We start from the raw sequence: 17,541 nt of genomic DNA, 5'->3' as shown, positions 1-17,541 counted from the left end.
TTTAACTTAATAATATATTAATAATATAAATGTATTTCCTCACATTTCATTGGCACTTTTGGAATTTCTCCACGAGACAAAAAGTTTGCGTAGTTTATAAACAATTATATTCTGATGGTAAAATATTATTTACCCAAATGCAATTAGTAGTTTCACAAGAGCAAGTTATATGTTTTGAGGTAAGCTTATGAGAAAAGTCTTAATATTTTGAGGAATGTCAGAATTTTCAAGGAAAACAAGTTTACAAGTAAAATCCTGATAAGTAATATTTGGGGATTAAATTGGATAATTTTTTTTTTACGATAAAGATTTTGAGAGTAAAGTTCTAATTTTACAATGAATAAACAATAAAATAATAATAAATAAATAAAAGAAATATTTTGAGAATAAAGTTGCAACTTTATGAGAAAAAGTAATATTTTGCAATGAAGTTGTAATTTAATGAGAAATTCATGATCTGTTTTAGAATAAAGTTGAAATTTTACAAAAAGTAGAACAGAATAAACCTTTTTCTTGTAAAGTCATGACTGCATCTCAAAATAGTTATTTTTCTTTTAAAATTGTCACTTTCTCATAAAACTATTTTTCTTTTAAAAAGGAGTTTCTCTCAGTTTTCTAAATATTTTGAGCTGCAAAGAATCTAAGTTTTATTAAAATCCATTGAAAGACAAATAAAAGAAAATGATTTGTGAATCTTTTATTATTTGCTGATTTGCATGATCATAAACGGAACAAGAACACATTGTTATTGTTATTAACTGTATAACTCGCTGTAAACAGTTCCTGCTTGTTCAAACTCTCTTTATTCAGTGAAATAATAACCAGACTGTCACGTTCGTGAAACTGTAAAATTTCCGTAAGAAAAACTGATATATTTACACAACAGAGTGACGGCCATCTAGAAAAACAACTGCACACGAGTAAAAACATCAAAGAAAGAATAGAAAACATCTCAGTACATCACAATACAAATACAGAATCAAACGTCGCTGCTGTATAGAGTCGTATAAAAACAGGTCTTTGTACGTTTAGCGCTGCCCTTCAGCCGTTTAATACTTTAACTCAGGGTTTAAAGCTGCTGTGAATCTCCTTTATCTGACACCACAAGCAAATAAAACTACATTACCCATCAGCCCCCACTCCCCGTCCTGTCTCTACGGTTACTGGCAGATGAGTTAGTGATGGAAGAACACAGAGCACCTTTCAAATGAAAGCGTAGGGTGAGTTAATATAAAGAGTACGAGTTGACACCGTCAGTTAGCAGTTAGCGGTTAGCAGAGGTAGGTTAAAGGTTACTTCTTAAAGGTACAGTTCACCCAAAAGACAAAGAGATAGTCCAGGTTATGGTTAGAACGGGTAATGTCGGGGTTAATGCTCAGGTTAATCCAATTAGTGGAAGAAAGATGAATCACTATTAACTGCTCTAACACGGTGAACTCCTACTCAGATATCAACACCCTTTATTCACAACAGGAAATAAATAACAACACAGGTGTGTGTGTGTGTGTGTGTGTGTGTGTGTGTGTGTGTGTGTGTGTGTGTGTGTGTGTGTGTGTGTGTGTGTGTGTGCGGGCATGCGGGCGTGCGTGCGTGCGTGTGTTGAGGTAAATGTGGTTGTGGAAGTTCTCATTGTCCAGGTGGGTGGGGGTGACACCCCTCAGATTAGAGTTGGTTCAGTCCGGGCTGCTTCAGGAACAGCTGTGAGGGGGGGGGTAAACAATAACAGTCTGACTGGAGGTATGAGATTTAAGACACAGAAAACCAAATGCCGTCGTGTCTGGGTTCATGACATCACCCGGCGGCGAGCTGTATTCACATACAGTGACATCACACTGACTGTATCTAGCAGCCTCACGTCTTTACTGCGGTATGAACCAACAATAAACAGATTGAGATGTGATTTAATATTAAAAAAAGGATAAAAATGAAGCTGAAATAACAACATAATAATGCCGATCAGCAAAAAGTCTTAATTCATGCTTAGTCTGGGCTGTTACCATGACGACGAGCAGACAAACTTTAAAATGCTTGTTTTCTGTCTGGCTCCATCAGTGTCAGGCTATGTTATGTTTTATTTTTGCATTCATTTTGAATTTATTTATTTATTTATTTGTTTATTTATTTGTTTAATTAATTAATTAAATTTATTTTTGCATTCATTTTTTGTATTTATTAATATATGTTGACAATGTAGCTGCTCCATAAACGTAACGTCATCAAGGCATAAATACGTCAGCGACGTCGTTGTAAACAGATCAAAATGATGCCGAATAAACTACATAATGATGTTGATTTATAAAAAGTCTGATTTCATGCTTTGTCAGGTCTGTTACCATGACGACAAGCAGACAACGTTAAGAATGCTTGTTTTCTGAATGGAGTCTGGATGGATCAGTTTCAGGCTATGCAGCTGCTCCATCAACACTCAACATGACATCATCTAGAGACGTTGTTGTTTCTACCAGACAGTCATTTCTGATTCAACGTCAGGACGTCAGTGAGGAAACGAGGACGCTCTCAATGCTGAAGTACCCGTTTGCGCCGCTCTGATTTAGAGTTTTTCTAACAACGTTCACGTTAATCTCTTTACCTTCTGTTTTCGTCTCGTCTTCCTCCCCTCCTCCGTCACTTCTCCTCCTCTCCTCCACCTCCTGCAGCGTCTCCTCCATCCTCTGCCTCTCCACCCGCTGAGCCTCCTCCCTCTCCTTCTCCTCCAGCAGCGAGCGCAGGAAGGCGGCGCTCACCACCTCCTCGCCCTCCCCCACCAGGAAGGCGTTTTTGAAGCGGCTGTACAACATGGACGCCTTGTCCATGATGGCCTTGTTGGCTCTGTAGCAGCGCAGCTACGCTCAGAAACGACACGAAACACATTCTAGTTCAGCGACCCGATCAATCAACAAACGTCAGCAGAGTATTTCTGTTATAGTTGCACCTTTCTGAGAGTGGAGACGAGCTCGCTGTGTCTCTGGACGTGTTTAGACGTCACATAAACCATGCTGAGCTGATCCAACGCCATCAGACACTTACTGATGTCCTGAAAGACATTAGAGACGTTAGAGGACAGCTCAAGCGACCAATGCAGCAGCGTCTACGTATATATGTCTATATGTCTGTGTGAATGTGTCTTACAGGGTTGTCCGTCTTCAGAGAAATCCTGATGTCTCCGTGGATCCGGTGCAGCGTGGAGTCCGTCAGCGTCATGGTCAAACTCTTCTTCTGCCCCGCCGTTCCTCCTGCCGACGAACCGCCCTCCGTTGCACCGCTCGTCTTCTTCACGTCTCCTCCTCCTCCGCTTCTCGACTCCGCTGTTGTCGTTTTCTCGCCTTTCTTCTTCTGCGGCTCTTCGGTGCGCTCCCGCTCCGACTCGCCGCTACTTTTCTTCGTCTGCTCTGCGGCGGTTTTGGCGCTCGTTTCCTCCTCCCTCTTCTTCTGCTCTCTCGTCGACATTTTTTCAACCTCAGTTTCCTTCTTCTTGTCTTGTGATTTCGTCGTCGCTTTTTGCTCCTCTTCGTTTTGCCTCAGCGCCGTCTCACGTTCCTTTTTGTCCTTCTCCACCTCCGCTGCGTTCTTGTCCTTTTTGTCCTTCTCCACCTCTGCTGCGTTCTTGTCCTTTTCCACCTCCGCTGCGTTCTTGTCCTTTTTGTCCTTCTCCACCTCCGCTGCGTTCTTGTCCTTTTTGTCGTCCGTCGCTGCCCTCGTTCGGTCGGACTTCCTGTCCACCTCTGCACTTTTTTCCACCTTTCGATTTTCACATTTCTTCTCTTCAGCGCTCCCTCTCTTCTCCTTCACCTTTCCTGAACTCTGTTTCTTATCTTCCACCTTTTCTTCTCTGCTCGTCTTCTCCTCTTTCGTCTTCTTTTCCTCCTCCGCTGCCGCCACCGTCGTTGCCATCTTCGTCGCCACTGTCGTCGCCATCGTCCCTCCCATGATCGTCTTTACCTGAACCTTCGTTCCCTGTCCAGACGTTGCTTTCACAATCTTTCCGATGATTTTCCTCTCCTCCTTCTTCTCTTCATCTTTCTTCTCCTTCACGTCCTCATCTTTCTTTCCGTCACTCTTCGTCTTGTCTTCCTTCTTCTGCCCGCTCTCCTTCTCCTTCGTCTTCAGGTCATCCGTAGTTTTACTCCTGTCCGTCTTCTTGTCCGGCTCCGTCTTTGTCCTCTGCTCATCCCTCTTCTTCTCCGCTGTTGTCTTTTGGACGGACGTCTTCCCCTCGTCACTTCCTGTCTGTCTGACCTCTGCGTCTCTCCTGCTGACGATCTTACCGACGACGGCTTTGACGTCAGACTTCCTGCCGACCACCTCGGCGACGGTTGATTCTTTCACGCTCTTCATCTCAGTCGTCGTCGTCGTCGTCGTCGTCCTCTGTGTTCTCGTCTTTTTAACCTCCAGGTTCTTGGTTTTCCTGGTTTAAGTGTTAAAAAAGAACATGTGACAACTTCCTTTAACTCTTTACTTAATCCAAACATGTGTTTGTGTTTCTTACTGTGAGCTCTTCATCGTCTCCCTCCTCTTCGCTCCTCTCCCGCCCTTCAGCAGCCCTCTCAGAGACTTCAACATACTCTCCCTCTTGGCAGCCAGACGCCACTGTCGCTGCACACAAAACAAATCAATATGTTTAAAAAAAGAATAATCCTGAAACTTACAATCAGTGTTAATGTGTATTATTATTATTATTATTATTATTATTATTATTATTAAGGCTGTCAATCAATTAAAATATTTAATTGCAATTAATCTCCTGATTATCTGTAGTTAATCGTGATTAATCTCACATTTTATCTGTTCTAAATGAACCTTAAAGGGAGATTAGTCAAGTATTTAACACTTTTATCAACATGGGAGAGGGCAAACATGCTGCTTTATGGAAATGTATATATATATTTATTATTTTAAATCAATTAACAACACAAAACAATGACTGATATTGTCAGTTTGAGTAATTTTGTTCAGAAAAAAAAGAAAAAGAAGAAGAAGAAGAAGAAGAAGAAGGGGTGAGGAAAGAAGAGAAACCTGTAGAAACAAAGCTTTACCTCCTTGTCCACAGAACTGCCTTCCTTCTCTCTCTCTGTTGCTTTCCTATCCTCCGTCATCTTCTCTTTCCTCGTCCCTTCTTTCTTTCCTTCCTCTCCAGCATCCTTTGTCTTCCTCTGTTCCTCCTTCTCCTCCCTCCTCCTCTTTGTTCCTCGGCTCAGTTCTCTAACATCCCTCTTCGTTTTCGGCTGCTCCTCCTTTTCTCTCGTTCTTCTTCTTCCTTCGCTCTCCGACCTCGTGTCTCTCCTCGTCCTCTCCTCCTCCGTCACCTTCTTCTTCATCTCTTCTTTCTGCACCTCCTTCTCTTCCCTCTTTCCTCCTTTTCCCTCCTCTCCTTTCGCAACATCCCTCTTCGTTTTCAGCTGCTCCTCCTTTTCTGTCGTTCGTTTTCTTCCTTCGCTCTCAGACCTCGTTTCTCTCCTCGTCTTCTCCTGTCTCTTTCCTTCGCTGCCGTCTTGTTTTGTTTTCTTCTCTTCCTCCTTCCTCTCTGTTGCTTTTGCATCCTTCTCTTTCTCCATCTCTTCTTCCTCTGCAGCATCTTTTCTTTTCTTCTTCTGATCCTCTTTCTCTGCTCTCCTCGTCTTCGTCCCTTCGCTCTCTCCAGTTTTCTCCTCCTCCGTCACCTCCTTCTCTTCCCTCCTCCTCTTTGCTCCTCGGCTCACTTCTGGAACATCCTTCTTCGTTTTCAGCTCCTCCTCCTTCTCTTTCGTTCTTCTCCTTCCGTCGCTCTCAGACCTCGTTTCTCTACTCGTCCTCTCCTCCTCCGTCCCCTTCTTCTTCATCTCTTCTTTCTGCTGCTCCTTCTCTTCCCACTTTGCTCCTCGGCTTTCCTCTCCTTTCGCCGTCACTTCTGCAACATCCTTCTTTGCTTTCAGCTGCTCCTCCTTTTCTCTCGTTCTTCTTCCTCCTTCGCTCTCCGACCTTGTTTCTCTCCTCGTCTTCTCCTCTTTCTCTCCTTCCCCAGCATCTTGTTTCTTCTGTCCATCATTCTCTGCTCTCCTCGTCTTCATCCCTCGGCCCTCTGCTGTCTTCACTTCTTTCTTTCCGTCATCCTGACTCGTTTTCTCCTGCATCTCTTCATCCTTCTCGTCTCTCTTCCTCTTGACTCCTTGGCTCTCTGATGACTTCTTTACTTCCGTTGTCTCTTTCGTCGTTGCTTCTTTCTTTCCCTCCACACCTCCATCCTGCTTCTGTTTCTCCCCCTCTTCTTCCTCCTCCTTTCTTTTTGTTCCTTGGCTCTCTGGTGTCGTCTTCTCTTTCATCGTCACTTCTTTCTGTCCCTCACCGCCGTCCTGGTTTGTCTTCTTCTCTTCATCCCTCTTTCTCTCGACTCCATGGCTGTCTGATGACTTCTTTTCTTCCTCCGTCTCCTCCTCGTCTTTCCGGACTCTCTCGTTCTTGGACACTTGTGTCGGAGCAGACTTTGGTTCTGTGGTCTTCAGTTTCTTGACTGTTTGAGAAGAAATACACCAGACAGTTTTACCGACTCAAACCTCGACTGGTGCACTTTTATAGAATCTATACTGAAGATAATGGATTATTAGCAGCAGGTGTGTGAGTTAGTTACCTGGAGCAGTCACAGCGGGACTGACAGAGGTCCTCTTCTTCTGCTGCTCGGCATCGACCTGACGAGAACAAAAACAAAAATTTGCTCAAATGTATGTATATATTTATTATTGTAAATCCATTAACAACATAAAGAAAAACAGATATTGTCACGAAACCCTCACAGGTGCTGAATTACCGAACCCTCTCTTACCTCCTTCTCTGACGAAGCGTTGTTTTCACGACTCCCTCGTGCAGCCGCCCTTCTGCTTCGTGTGCTGGCAGGAGTCTCATCTGAAGTCGAAGCCTGTGAAGAAGTCGGTTTGGAGTCGGTCGTTTTCTCTGCAGCAGATCTTAACGAAGCTCTCGTCGGAGTTTTAGCCACAGCAGCGGCGGCAGTTTCCGTTTTACTTGGAGCTCTGCTCGGAGCATCTGGTGTGGTGTCGGGCTTCGCGGGGGCAGATTTACTGGCAGCGGATCGTGTGGGGGTACTTCTGAGTTTGTCAGTGGTTGGTTTATCTGCAGAAGTCGGTTTAGCAGGTGTAGCTTTAACAGGTGTAGCTTTAACAGGTGTAGCTTTAACAGGTGTAGCTTTAACAGGTGTAGCTTTTGTAGGTGTAGCTTTTGCAGCAGAAGTTGGCTGTGTGTTGATCTGTGCTGGTACCTGAGGACACAACAGAACAGAGAAGATCTATTAGAACCAAAACATTGGAACGGATATGACGTCACGTTACTCAGACTACAACAATAAAAGCGCTAACTTCCTTCTAACCTCCACAGCAATGCAAAGTGGGAAAGAGAGCAACATGTAGAGTGTAAATAAACAATATATAGACAATAAAGGTTATAAAGAAGATGCTTAAAAACAATGTACACAATGCCAGATAAGCATTTAGCAGCAGCATGTTCAACATGTGTCTGTTGGCTTCGTGTTGTTGTGAGACACGCTGTGGATTAGTGGCTGAAGAGAGATGATGTCACCGACTTTGAGTTTACTCCCGACTCCAGGCGTGTTCTGGATCTCCCACATGCCCTCGTCGAAGCCTTTGATGCGGACGCCGCTGCCGTACTTCATCTTGTTACCGACGTAAGGAACGACGTTCTCCGGAGGGATGTAGCCGCTGAGGGAGGAGAAGAAGGAGGAACGAAAATTACATCACAGTTCAAACAACAGCGTCGACGGTGACGACGTGAACCGACGTACGTACATCTGATGGGTCCCGAAGAAGTAGACCGGGACTCGCTTCTTGTATCCGCTGTCCGACTTACAGACCTGAACACACACATAGAAGTATTTCATTAACTGTCACAGCACGGAAACACACACTTTACAGTTTATAGTGTGTGTGTGTGTGTGTGTGTGTGTGTGTGTGTGTGTGTGTGTGTGTGTGTGTGTGCTCACCCTGGCAGGCCAGTGGGGGAAGCCCTTCATCTTGGCGAACACCAGGTCTCCCTGTTTGAGCGGGTCGGGGGTTTTCCCCGGCATCCTGCTGCCTCGGAGCTCCACCACAGAGAAACAACCTGAAACACAACACAGACCTCGTTCAGTTTCATTCATGTTAGTTTCATTCATGGACCGGATTCACCCATGTGTACCCGGATTTATTTTATTTTGAAATTGATTTCTATATGGTTTTGACGGTATATATATTGTCATATTGCCCAGCCCTATTCTGTAGTTATATGGCAGTAATATTGTTAATATATTGCAGTAATACTAATAATATACAGCAGTAGTGTTAATAAATTGCAGTAACACTGTTGATATACAGCAGTAGTGTTAAAATACTGTAGTTATATGTAATACTGTTGATATATACTGTAGTTGTAATACAGTAATGTTGATTATACTATAGTTATATGGCATTAATACTGATAACATACTGCAGTAATGTTAATATACAGTAGTTATACACCGTCAGATAAATGTAGTGGAATAAAAAGTACAATATTAACCTCTGAGGTAAAGCTTAGTGGAGTAGAAGCAGCAGAAAATACCTCGACTTGTACCTGAATAATGCACTTGGTTAGCTAAAGTTAGTTAACCAACTACCTTCCACCACTGTGAGCTCACAGTAAAGTGATCTCAGATAAACAACTGGTGTCTTAAAGGTGAAAGCAGGTCGTTAAAACCTCCTCTGAGCTGTTTGTGATGTTAGTGAAGAGAGAACTGTCACTGAGGCTAAGTTCCAAATCGCATACTTTTTCATTTTACTTCTAGTACGTACTGCAGCCGCCCTTACAAAGTGCATACTACTGTTGCACGCAGTACGCATACTACTTCCTCATAACATTGCACCTTGAACTTTGACTTGCTCATGTGTCCCCTGCACAGAGCACGGTGGGTCAGAGTAGACAGAAAAGCATGCTGGCTTGCATACTGCAAAATGTGACCCTGTGCAGCGTAGGACATCCTGGTAGCTCTGGCATACTGCATTGGGACATACTAAACCTTACTCTGGCATAATAAACAGTGTGGTAGTATGAGTATTGGAACGCACAGTACGCACTAAAGGTGCAATGTTATGCATACTGCATGCAACACTACACAGCTGCAGTATGCACTAGAAGTAAAAAGGAAAAGTATGTGCTTTGGACTCAGCAGCAGCAGACTCAGCAGCAGACTCAGCAGCAGCAGCAGACTCAGACTCAGCAGCAACAGACTCAGACTCAGCAGCAACAGACTCAGACTCAGCAGCAACAGACTCAGACTCAGCAGCAGACTCAGACTCAGCAGCAGACTCAGCAGCAGCAGCAGCAGACTCAGCAGCAGCAGCAGCAGACTCAGCAGCAGCAGCAGCAGCAGACTCAGCAGCAGCAGCAGACTCAGCAGCAGACTCAGCAGCAGCAGCAGACTCAGACTCAGCAGCAACAGACTCAGCAGCAGACTCAGACTCAGCAGACTCAGACTCAGCAGCAGCAGACTCAGACTCAGCAGCAACAGACTCAGACTCAGCAGCAGCAGCAGCAGACTCAGCAGCAGCAGCAGACTCAGCAGCAGCAGACTCAGACTCAGCAGCAACAGACTCAGACTCAGCAGCAGCAGACTCAGCTGCAGCAGCAGCAGCAGACTCAGACTCAGCAGCAGCAGACTCAGCTGCAGCAGCAGCAGCAGACTCAGACTCAGCAGCAGCAGCAGCATTAGCAGCATTAGCTCCTCTCACTGTTTACTAATACAGGCATGCTAGCACCTCAGCTAACCTCAGCTAGCTCAGCTCGGTGTTCTCTGTGTAACCGGGAGCTTACCGGAGACAGCAGCGCGGGTACTCACCGGAGACGGAGAGGCGGAGGTCTGGACGCGGAGCTGAGCGCCTCGGGTCGACAGGAGGATTCTGTTACTGAGCTAAGCTGAACTGAGCTATGCTAGGCTTCCTCTTCTGGTCGCCATGTTGACCGAGCAGCTCGTGTCACGTGACGCTCAGCGCTTTCCCGCCTGTGGTTGGACTGTACCAACACGAAGAGCCGACTGTACCATTAGTTTGTAAGGAAAGGAAATAATGAATAAAAACAAAAAACAAAACCAACACATAAACAAATAAATAACAAGAGTCTGTTACACAATTTAAATAAATAAATAAATAATAGTTTCTTCTTCTTCGTTGGAGTTTTATGGCGGTTGGTAAACTACGTTATGGCGCACTACCGCCACCAGCTGGTCAGGAGTGTAATTAAATGCTCAAGAAATTGAAAAACATAAAAAAATAAAAATATAAAACTTAAAAATGAATAAAAACAAAGAAATTTATATATATATTCCTTTATGTTTTTATTCATTTTTAAGTTTTATATTTTTATATATATTTTATATATATATATTTATATTTACATATATTTACATATATATATATATAATTCCTTTGTTGTTTATTTTAATGCAAAATATTAAATCAACAAATAAATAATGATGATATATAATATTATATGTTTGGTTACCAAGCAGTAGAAAGTAACTAAAATTAGCCCATCAACATTAAAAAGATGTAAACAATAATATATATATATATCATTCTGAATATGAGTACTTTTACTTTTAGTACTTTAAGTATACTTTGATGCTGATACTTCTGTACTTTTACTTCAGGAAGAGTCTGAAAGCATGACTTTTACTTGTAAGAGTATTTTTACACTGGGCTATTGCTACATAAAATATCTGAATACTTCCTCCACCTCTGTAAAATACCACTAATTTTGTACACAAAAAAAATAATACATATGTTACTGCCAAATGTACTTCAAGGAGTAGTAATACGTTTATTGATATACTGTATACATTTCCTTACTAACTTGATATTAGCTGGTTTTAAGTTAATGTCTTGTGAGTTAATAAAAATACAGAATTAAATGTGTCTTCAGGACCAGAGTATACAACTGGCAAAAAGTTAAATATCAAGACAAAAACATAAAACATCTTACAATTAAAAGACCATGTTAATTGTACTAAATAGGCAAAAAAACAACACTGGCATGGTTTCTTTAAACTCCCTTTTTACATTTTAAGAACTATGATGTGTTGAATAAATTCAAACAAGATGCACATATTAAGAAAAAAACATTTTAATGTTAATACAAATATGTTTTTCCACAAATGTACCCAGCAGACGCCTGGGGCAGGTTATTGATTATTTTAAATACAATACCAGACTTTTATTGATTTGAAAAGTTTTTTTTTCCCCATTTACCAAAAAAGTTCTTGAATGTTTTCAGCAGCCGAACAAAAACTTTGCTTAAATAAAAAACTAAACGTTGATATAAATCAGAAACTACCTGATCAAAGAATCAATAAGATTACAAGTCAGACCAGATATTTATAACAGCTTTTGGTACTTTACAGTTTAAGGTTATGGACACATTTGGTCTGCCATACCACTACATAGTTATTATTACGAAGTGAAGAAGTGAATGAAGTCACCATGATGTCCCCCACTGGTTTGCGGACGGCTGTTTTGAAGCCTCGAGTTTGGCATTTTGGCCGTCGCCATCTTGGTTTCGACCGTCACCATCTTGGTTTCGCCCATCGCCATCTTGGTTTCGCCCGTCACCATCTTGGTTTCGCCCATCGCCATCTTGGTTTCGGCCGTCTCCATCGTGGTTTTAAGTAGATTTTAGTTTTAGTTTTTTCTTTTGTTGGTTTTCTTGTCGTTATCCAAATTTTTCTATATAGGTTCATCCATTTATAGGGCGCGTTCCAGGATCCAGCGAGTTGGGGGTTTTCATAAAGAGATTGATGGAGGCTCTTTGGGGTTCCTTAATGAGTTTCCACTAAGATCCTTTAGGAAATGAAGCATAGCTTCTAGTGCTCTGAAAGCTTAGAGTTCGTCTGTTTTAAGCATAGACTGTATATAAGAAGTGGACGTAGTCACCGTGACGTCACCCATCCCCTGCTTTATGGTCTATCTAGAAACCATAAACTCATGTTTACAATGTTTACTGAGGTAATAAATCAAGAGAGAAGGAGGCTCATTTTCTATCAGACTTCTATAGAACCAGAGGAGTCGCCCCCTGCTGGCTGCTAGACAGAATGCAGGTTTAAGGCTCTTCAGCGTCGGCTTCACTTTACGACCCGGAGGTTGTCCACTGAATGAATATTTCTGAAGGAAAGTGTTTAATCTTCTGGGACGTTCACTCTTCATCCCACCTCATACTTGTGTCGCGTCTCTTTGTAAACTCAGAGTGAGTGATGGAGGTTTGTGTCTTGGTCTTAGTCGTCTTTAAAACGAGATCAGAGGTTCAGTTCCTGTTAATGTCCTCCACGTAGTGAACATACTCCAAACTCTGTGAGGCACTCTGGCTGAGCTGTAGCACAGTAACAACACATTTCAAACATGAAACCAGGGACAGCTGCTTTTTAATCGCTACCACTGTCGCTGTCATCCTCCTCTTCTTCTTCCTCCTCCTCTTCCTCCTCCTTCTTTTCCGTTTCCTCTACAAGTCCTGCGAAGAAGTCGTTGTCTCCGTGGGCTTTCTTGGTGAGAGACTTCATCCGCCCGTCTTTCTTCTTCCTCTTGCGGTACTCATTGACAGTCGCGCTGGGTAGACCGGAGATGTCCCAGAACTTGATGAGCTGGTCGTGGGCGCTGCTGACCAGGAAGCGGGAGTCCCAGGACTTGGCGAGCTCTTCGATGGGCTCGCCGACGTGCTGCCCGATGCAGCCGATGACCCGGTTGGGGAGCAGGTTGACGGCTCTGATGGAAGACAGACAGAACTTTACTTTTTTTCAGAACTACTTACTATTAGGAACATCAGCTTGGACCATTTGAAGACCAGGTTAGAACACCAGAAGACCATTTTAGAGCATCAAGAAACCAGCGTAGAGTATCGCCATGGTAACCCAACTCACCGTATGTACCCGTCCATGGAGGCGGTGCACATGATGTTGTCGGTGATGGGGGCGATGCACTCCACCGACTCGGCCTTGAGGGCGAAGCGGTCGCTGGTGGCTCCGAAGCCGTTCCAGTTGAAGATGTAGATGGTCCCCTCGCTGGAGCCGCAGACCACCTTCTTGCCGCGCTTCATCAGCGCCACCGAGGTCAGATCGCCACTCTGGACCTCCGACAGCAGCTCGAACCGCCGCCTCTTGATGTTGAAGACGCCCATGGTGCCGTCACCGCTGTATGAGATCAAATCAGAGCTCCGGTTAGAGCGGAGCATTTGGAACAGGATGCTCCGACATGCAGGGTTTGAAAGACGCCCGCTGTACTAAAAACATTTAACGGCTCCGTCTGCAGGTTCATTTTCATTCTGTGTCAATGATCCGCCATGATTGTGATGTTAGAATGACCTGGCAGTGAGGAGGATCCTCTTGGCCTGGTCCACGGCGATGTCACTGATGTAATCCTCGTGCTGTTTCATATCCATGATGGCCGTCCCCTTCCTCATGTCCCACACCTTCAGAAAAACAACATAAAGTTACAGCTTGGGGTCGGACCATTGGGGCCATCACTGCAAGTCAATGTGAACCATGACCATAAACGACTCAACCATCAACAGACCAGCAGGGACCATTTAGACCATTAAAACCATCAAAAGATCCTCTTAGACTATTCAAAGACCAGCTTAGACCATCGAGAGACCACCCCAGACCATAAACTGGACCATAACAGACCATCTAATAGTACAAAGACACAAGGTTGGATCATCAAAATATTAAACTGGACCATCAAAAGATCATTTGGGCCATTTTATAGCATTATGGAACCAGTTTAGCCATTCAAATATGAAACTGGACCATTAAAAGACCATTAGAGGACATTTTATAGCATTATGGAATAAGTTTAGCCTATCAAATATAAGACTGGACCAATAAAGACCATTAGAGGACATTTTATAGCATTATGGAAATAGTTTAGCCTATCAAATATAAGACTGGACCAATAAAAGACCATTTGGGGACATTTCATAGCATAATGGAACCAGTTTAGCCTATCAAATATAAAACTGGACCATTAGAGGACATTTTATAGCATTATGGAACCAGTTTAGCCTATCAAATATAAGACTGGACCAATAAAGACCATTAGAGGACATTTTACAGCATTATGGAATAAGTTTAGCCTATCAAATATAAGACTGGACCAATAAAGACCATTAGAGGACATTTTACAGCATTATGGAATAAGTTTAGCCTATCAAATATAAGACTGGACCATTAAAGACCATTAGAGGACATTTTATAGCATTATGGAATAAGTTTAGCCTATCAAATATAAGACTGGACCAATAAAAGACCATTTAGGGACATTTCATAGCATAATGGAACCAGTTTAGCCTATCAAATATAAAACTGGACCATTAGAGGACATTTTATAGCATTATGGAACCAGTTTAGCCTATCAAATATAAGACTGAACCAATAAAGACCATTAGAGGACATTTTACAGCATTATGGAATAAGTTTAGCCTATCAAATATAAGACTGAACCAATAAAGACCATTAGAGGACATTTTACAGCATTATGGAATAAGTTTAGCCTATCAAATATAAGACTGGACCATTAAAGACCATTAGAGGACATTTTATAGCATTATGGAATAAGTTTAGCCTATCAAATATAAGACTGGACCAATAAAGACCATTAGAGGACATTTTATAGCATTATGGAACCAGTTTAGCCCATCAAATCTGACACTGGACCACTAAAAGACCATCTTGACAGAATGAGACTTCCTGTCCAGACCTTGAGTGTCCCCCCGTCGTCCCCGGTCGCCAGGATGTCCTGGTCCACCAGCAGCAGACTGTTGATGGGCGCCTCGTGCGCCCCTCGGATCCGGGTCACCAGCTGTCCCCGCTCTGCGTCCAGCAGGTGGACAGACTTGTCCTTGGAGACGCTGTAGAGCTTCAGTCCGTCCTCTGAGAAGCGCACCTGGCGGCAGGACTTCAGGTGGTGTCCCGAGGACCACAGCTCCCGGTTCCCCCCCTCCAAGCACGAGTACGAGTACGCGTACACGTCCCCGTCCATGTCCCCGCACACCAGGATGTCCCTGCTCGGGTGGAGGGACACCGTCATGGCGGTGGCCTCCAGGCGGATGTCCTCCGGGGTGTCTCTGAGCTTCGGCTCCTCTGGTTCCTCCTCCTGGTCCTCCTCCTGGTCCTCCGGCTCTGAGTCTGGTGTCTCTGGGTCTCTGGGTGTCTCTGAAGGTCCTGGTTGGTCCGGTTCTGGAGGTTCTGGATGTTGTGTCTCTGAGGACGAGATGTCAACAACGTGCTCTGCGGGCTCCGCCATGCTGGTTGTGTTCTTCTTCTTCTACGCTGAATAAAGAGGCAGAGTTACCAGCGTTACCAGGCAACAATACCGCCCTCTACTGCAGCTCCACCGCAGCACAGCCTTAATAACAATCATCAGTAAATACATATATAAATACATTAACAAATTCATAAATAAATAACTTAAAAAAAATAATGAAAACAAATAAAAAAATAGATAAATAGATGAATAAATAAATAAATACATAAAACAGACGAGTAGATGAATAAGGCAATTAATACAAAGATCAATTAATTAATTAATTAATAGATGAATAAATAAATAAAGGAATGAATGAATGAATGAATAAATAAATAAATAAATAAATAAATAGATAAATAAATAAATATATACAAAATACAAAAAAATAATACAAAATAAATAAAAGGGAACATTAAACAGAAGAGTAAATGAATAGGGCAATTAATACAAAGATAAATAAATAAAGAGGCAAATTAAAACAGAAAATGTTTTCGTACTTTCTTCTTCTACGCTGAATAACCGCAGCGTTACCAGGGGCAACAGACCATACCGCCCTCTACTGCACCTCCACCACAGCACACCCTTATTAACAATCACAGATAGATAAATAAAATAAATAAATAAATAAATGTACAAATGAATAAATAAATAAATAAATAAATAAATAAATAAATGAATGAATGAATAAATATATAAATAGATGAATAGATAGATAGATGGATGGATGGATGGATGGATGGATGGATGGATGGATGGATGGATGGATGGATGGATGGATGGATAGATAGATAGATAGATAGATAGATAGATAGATAGATAGATACATAGATAGATAGATAGATAGATAGATAAATAGATTAATAAATAAATAAATAGATGAATAGATAAATAAATAAATAGATACATAAATAAATAAATAGATGAATAGATAAATAAATAAATACATTTGAATTTATGTTTCAAATAGAAAATAAATGCAAAAAAAATAAATGAACAAAACTTAAATGCAAAAATAAAGGCATTTTTAAATACATTGATTTTTTAATTTATTTTGTATTTATTTATTTATTTTTTGCATTTATATTTTCTTTCTTTCTTTCTTTCTGTCTTTCTTCTTGCATTTATTTTATTAAACAAATGCAAAATAAAAAAATAAATAAAATTGGAAATAAAAGGGAAAATTAAACAGAAGTGTAAATAAATAAAAAAGGGAATTGATACAAAGATAAATAAATAAAGAAGCAAATTAATACAGAAATGTATGTCACATTTCAGCAATGAATTAATGGCTACATTTATTTTTAATATTATTTATTGTTATTATTTATTTTATAATCTATTTTTTCTACATTTAATGACATATTTATTTATTTATTTATCGAGTCATGTACTTATTTATTGAGTCATTTATTTATTTATTGAGTCACTTATTGATGTATTTATCCATCGAGTTATTTATTTATCAAGTCATTCATTTATTTATCGAGTCATTTATTTATTTATTTATCGAGTCATGTATGTATGTATTTATTTATTTATTTATTTATTTATCGAGTCATGTATGTATTTATTTATTTATTCATTTATTTATCGAGTCATGTATGTATTTATTTATTTATTTATTTATCGACTCATGTATGTATTTATTTATTTATTCATTTATTTATCGACTCATGTATGTATTTATTTTTTTATTTAATTATTTATCGAGTCATGTATGTATTTATTTAGTTATTCATTTATTTATCGAGTCATGTATGTATTTATTTATTTATTTAATATTTATCGACTCATGTATGTATTTATTTATTTATTTAATATTTATCGACTCATGTATGTATTTATTTATTTATTCATTTATTTATCGAGTCATGTATGTATTTATTTATTTATTTAATTATTTATCGACTCATGTATGTATTTATTTTTTTTATTTATCGAGTCATGTATGTATTTATTTATTTATCGAGTCATGTATGTATTTAGTTATTTATCGAGTCATGTATGTATTAGTTATTTATTTATTTATTTATTTATTTATCGACTCATGCATGTATTTATTTATTTATTTCTTTATCGAGTCATGTATGTATTTATTTATTTATTGAGTCATGTATGTATTTATTTTTTTTATTTATCGAGTCATGTATGTATTTATTTATTTATTGAGTCATGTATGTATTTATTTTTTTTATTTATCGAGTCATGTATGTATTTATTTATTTATTTATCGACTCAT

General features: G+C 40.8%; 2 protein-coding genes across 4 annotated transcripts; both read right to left on the bottom strand.

Moving 5' to 3' along the window:
- Positions 1 to 682: 682 nt before the first annotated feature.
- On the bottom strand, positions 683 to 10,171 carry LOC119481735 (axoneme-associated protein mst101(2)-like). Of its 3 annotated transcripts, none has more exons than XM_037758897.1 (13): positions 9,826 to 10,171; positions 7,982 to 8,100; positions 7,788 to 7,852; positions 7,565 to 7,700; positions 6,794 to 7,243; positions 6,602 to 6,659; positions 5,034 to 6,484; positions 4,487 to 4,593; positions 3,655 to 4,405; positions 3,130 to 3,585; positions 2,933 to 3,034; positions 2,591 to 2,843; positions 683 to 1,698 (listed from the first exon to the last, which is right to left on the bottom strand). In XM_037758897.1, exons 2-13 carry the CDS (start codon positions 8,063 to 8,065, stop codon positions 1,658 to 1,660), a joined length of 3,954 nt encoding a protein of 1,317 aa, XP_037614825.1. In that variant the 5' UTR covers positions 8,066 to 8,100; positions 9,826 to 10,171; the 3' UTR covers positions 683 to 1,657. The 3 variants fall into 3 exon arrangements, with proteins under 3 accessions (XP_037614825.1, XP_037614827.1, XP_037614826.1); XM_037758899.1 differs by having other exon boundaries at positions 3,130 to 3,555; positions 9,851 to 10,171; XM_037758898.1 differs by having other exon boundaries at positions 4,487 to 4,587; positions 9,851 to 10,171.
- Positions 10,172 to 11,114: 943 nt separating this feature from the next.
- wdr55 (WD repeat domain 55) lies at positions 11,115 to 15,363 on the bottom strand. The gene is made up of 4 exons (XM_037758977.1): positions 14,754 to 15,363; positions 13,358 to 13,464; positions 12,917 to 13,186; positions 11,115 to 12,761 (listed from the first exon to the last, which is right to left on the bottom strand). Exons 1-4 carry the CDS (start codon positions 15,297 to 15,299, stop codon positions 12,425 to 12,427), a joined length of 1,260 nt encoding a protein of 419 aa, XP_037614905.1. The 5' UTR covers positions 15,300 to 15,363; the 3' UTR covers positions 11,115 to 12,424.
- Positions 15,364 to 17,541: the final 2,178 nt, after the last annotated feature.

Source organism: Sebastes umbrosus, chromosome 22, assembly GCF_015220745.1.
Source record: "Sebastes umbrosus isolate fSebUmb1 chromosome 22, fSebUmb1.pri, whole genome shotgun sequence".
Lineage (NCBI taxonomy): Eukaryota > Metazoa > Chordata > Actinopteri > Perciformes > Sebastidae > Sebastes > Sebastes umbrosus.
Note: the sequence above shows the minus strand (reverse complement) of the source record. Positions and strands in the feature narration are given on the sequence as shown.

Bases quoted from the DNA above. Each gene is read 5' to 3' on its own strand.
- LOC119481735 (XM_037758897.1), bottom strand. From the start codon at position 8,065: ATGCCGGGGAAAACCCCCGACCCGCTCAAACAGGGAGACCTGGTGTTC. The intron at 7,853-7,981 runs GTGAGCACACAC...GTGTGTGTTCAG, and splicing joins TCCCCCACTGGCCTGCCAGG to GTCTGTAAGTCGGACAGCGG. The intron at 4,594-5,033 runs GTAAAGCTTTGT...TTTTGTGTGCAG, and splicing joins GCAGTTCTGTGGACAAGGAG to CGACAGTGGCGTCTGGCTGC.
- wdr55 (XM_037758977.1), bottom strand. From the start codon at position 15,299: ATGGCGGAGCCCGCAGAGCACGTTGTTGACATCTCGTCCTCAGAGACA. The intron at 13,465-14,753 runs GTCTGGACAGGA...GTTTTTCTGAAG, and splicing joins ACGACGGGGGGACACTCAAG to GTGTGGGACATGAGGAAGGG. The intron at 12,762-12,916 runs GTGAGTTGGGTT...GTCTTCCATCAG, and splicing joins TCCATGGACGGGTACATACG to AGCCGTCAACCTGCTCCCCA.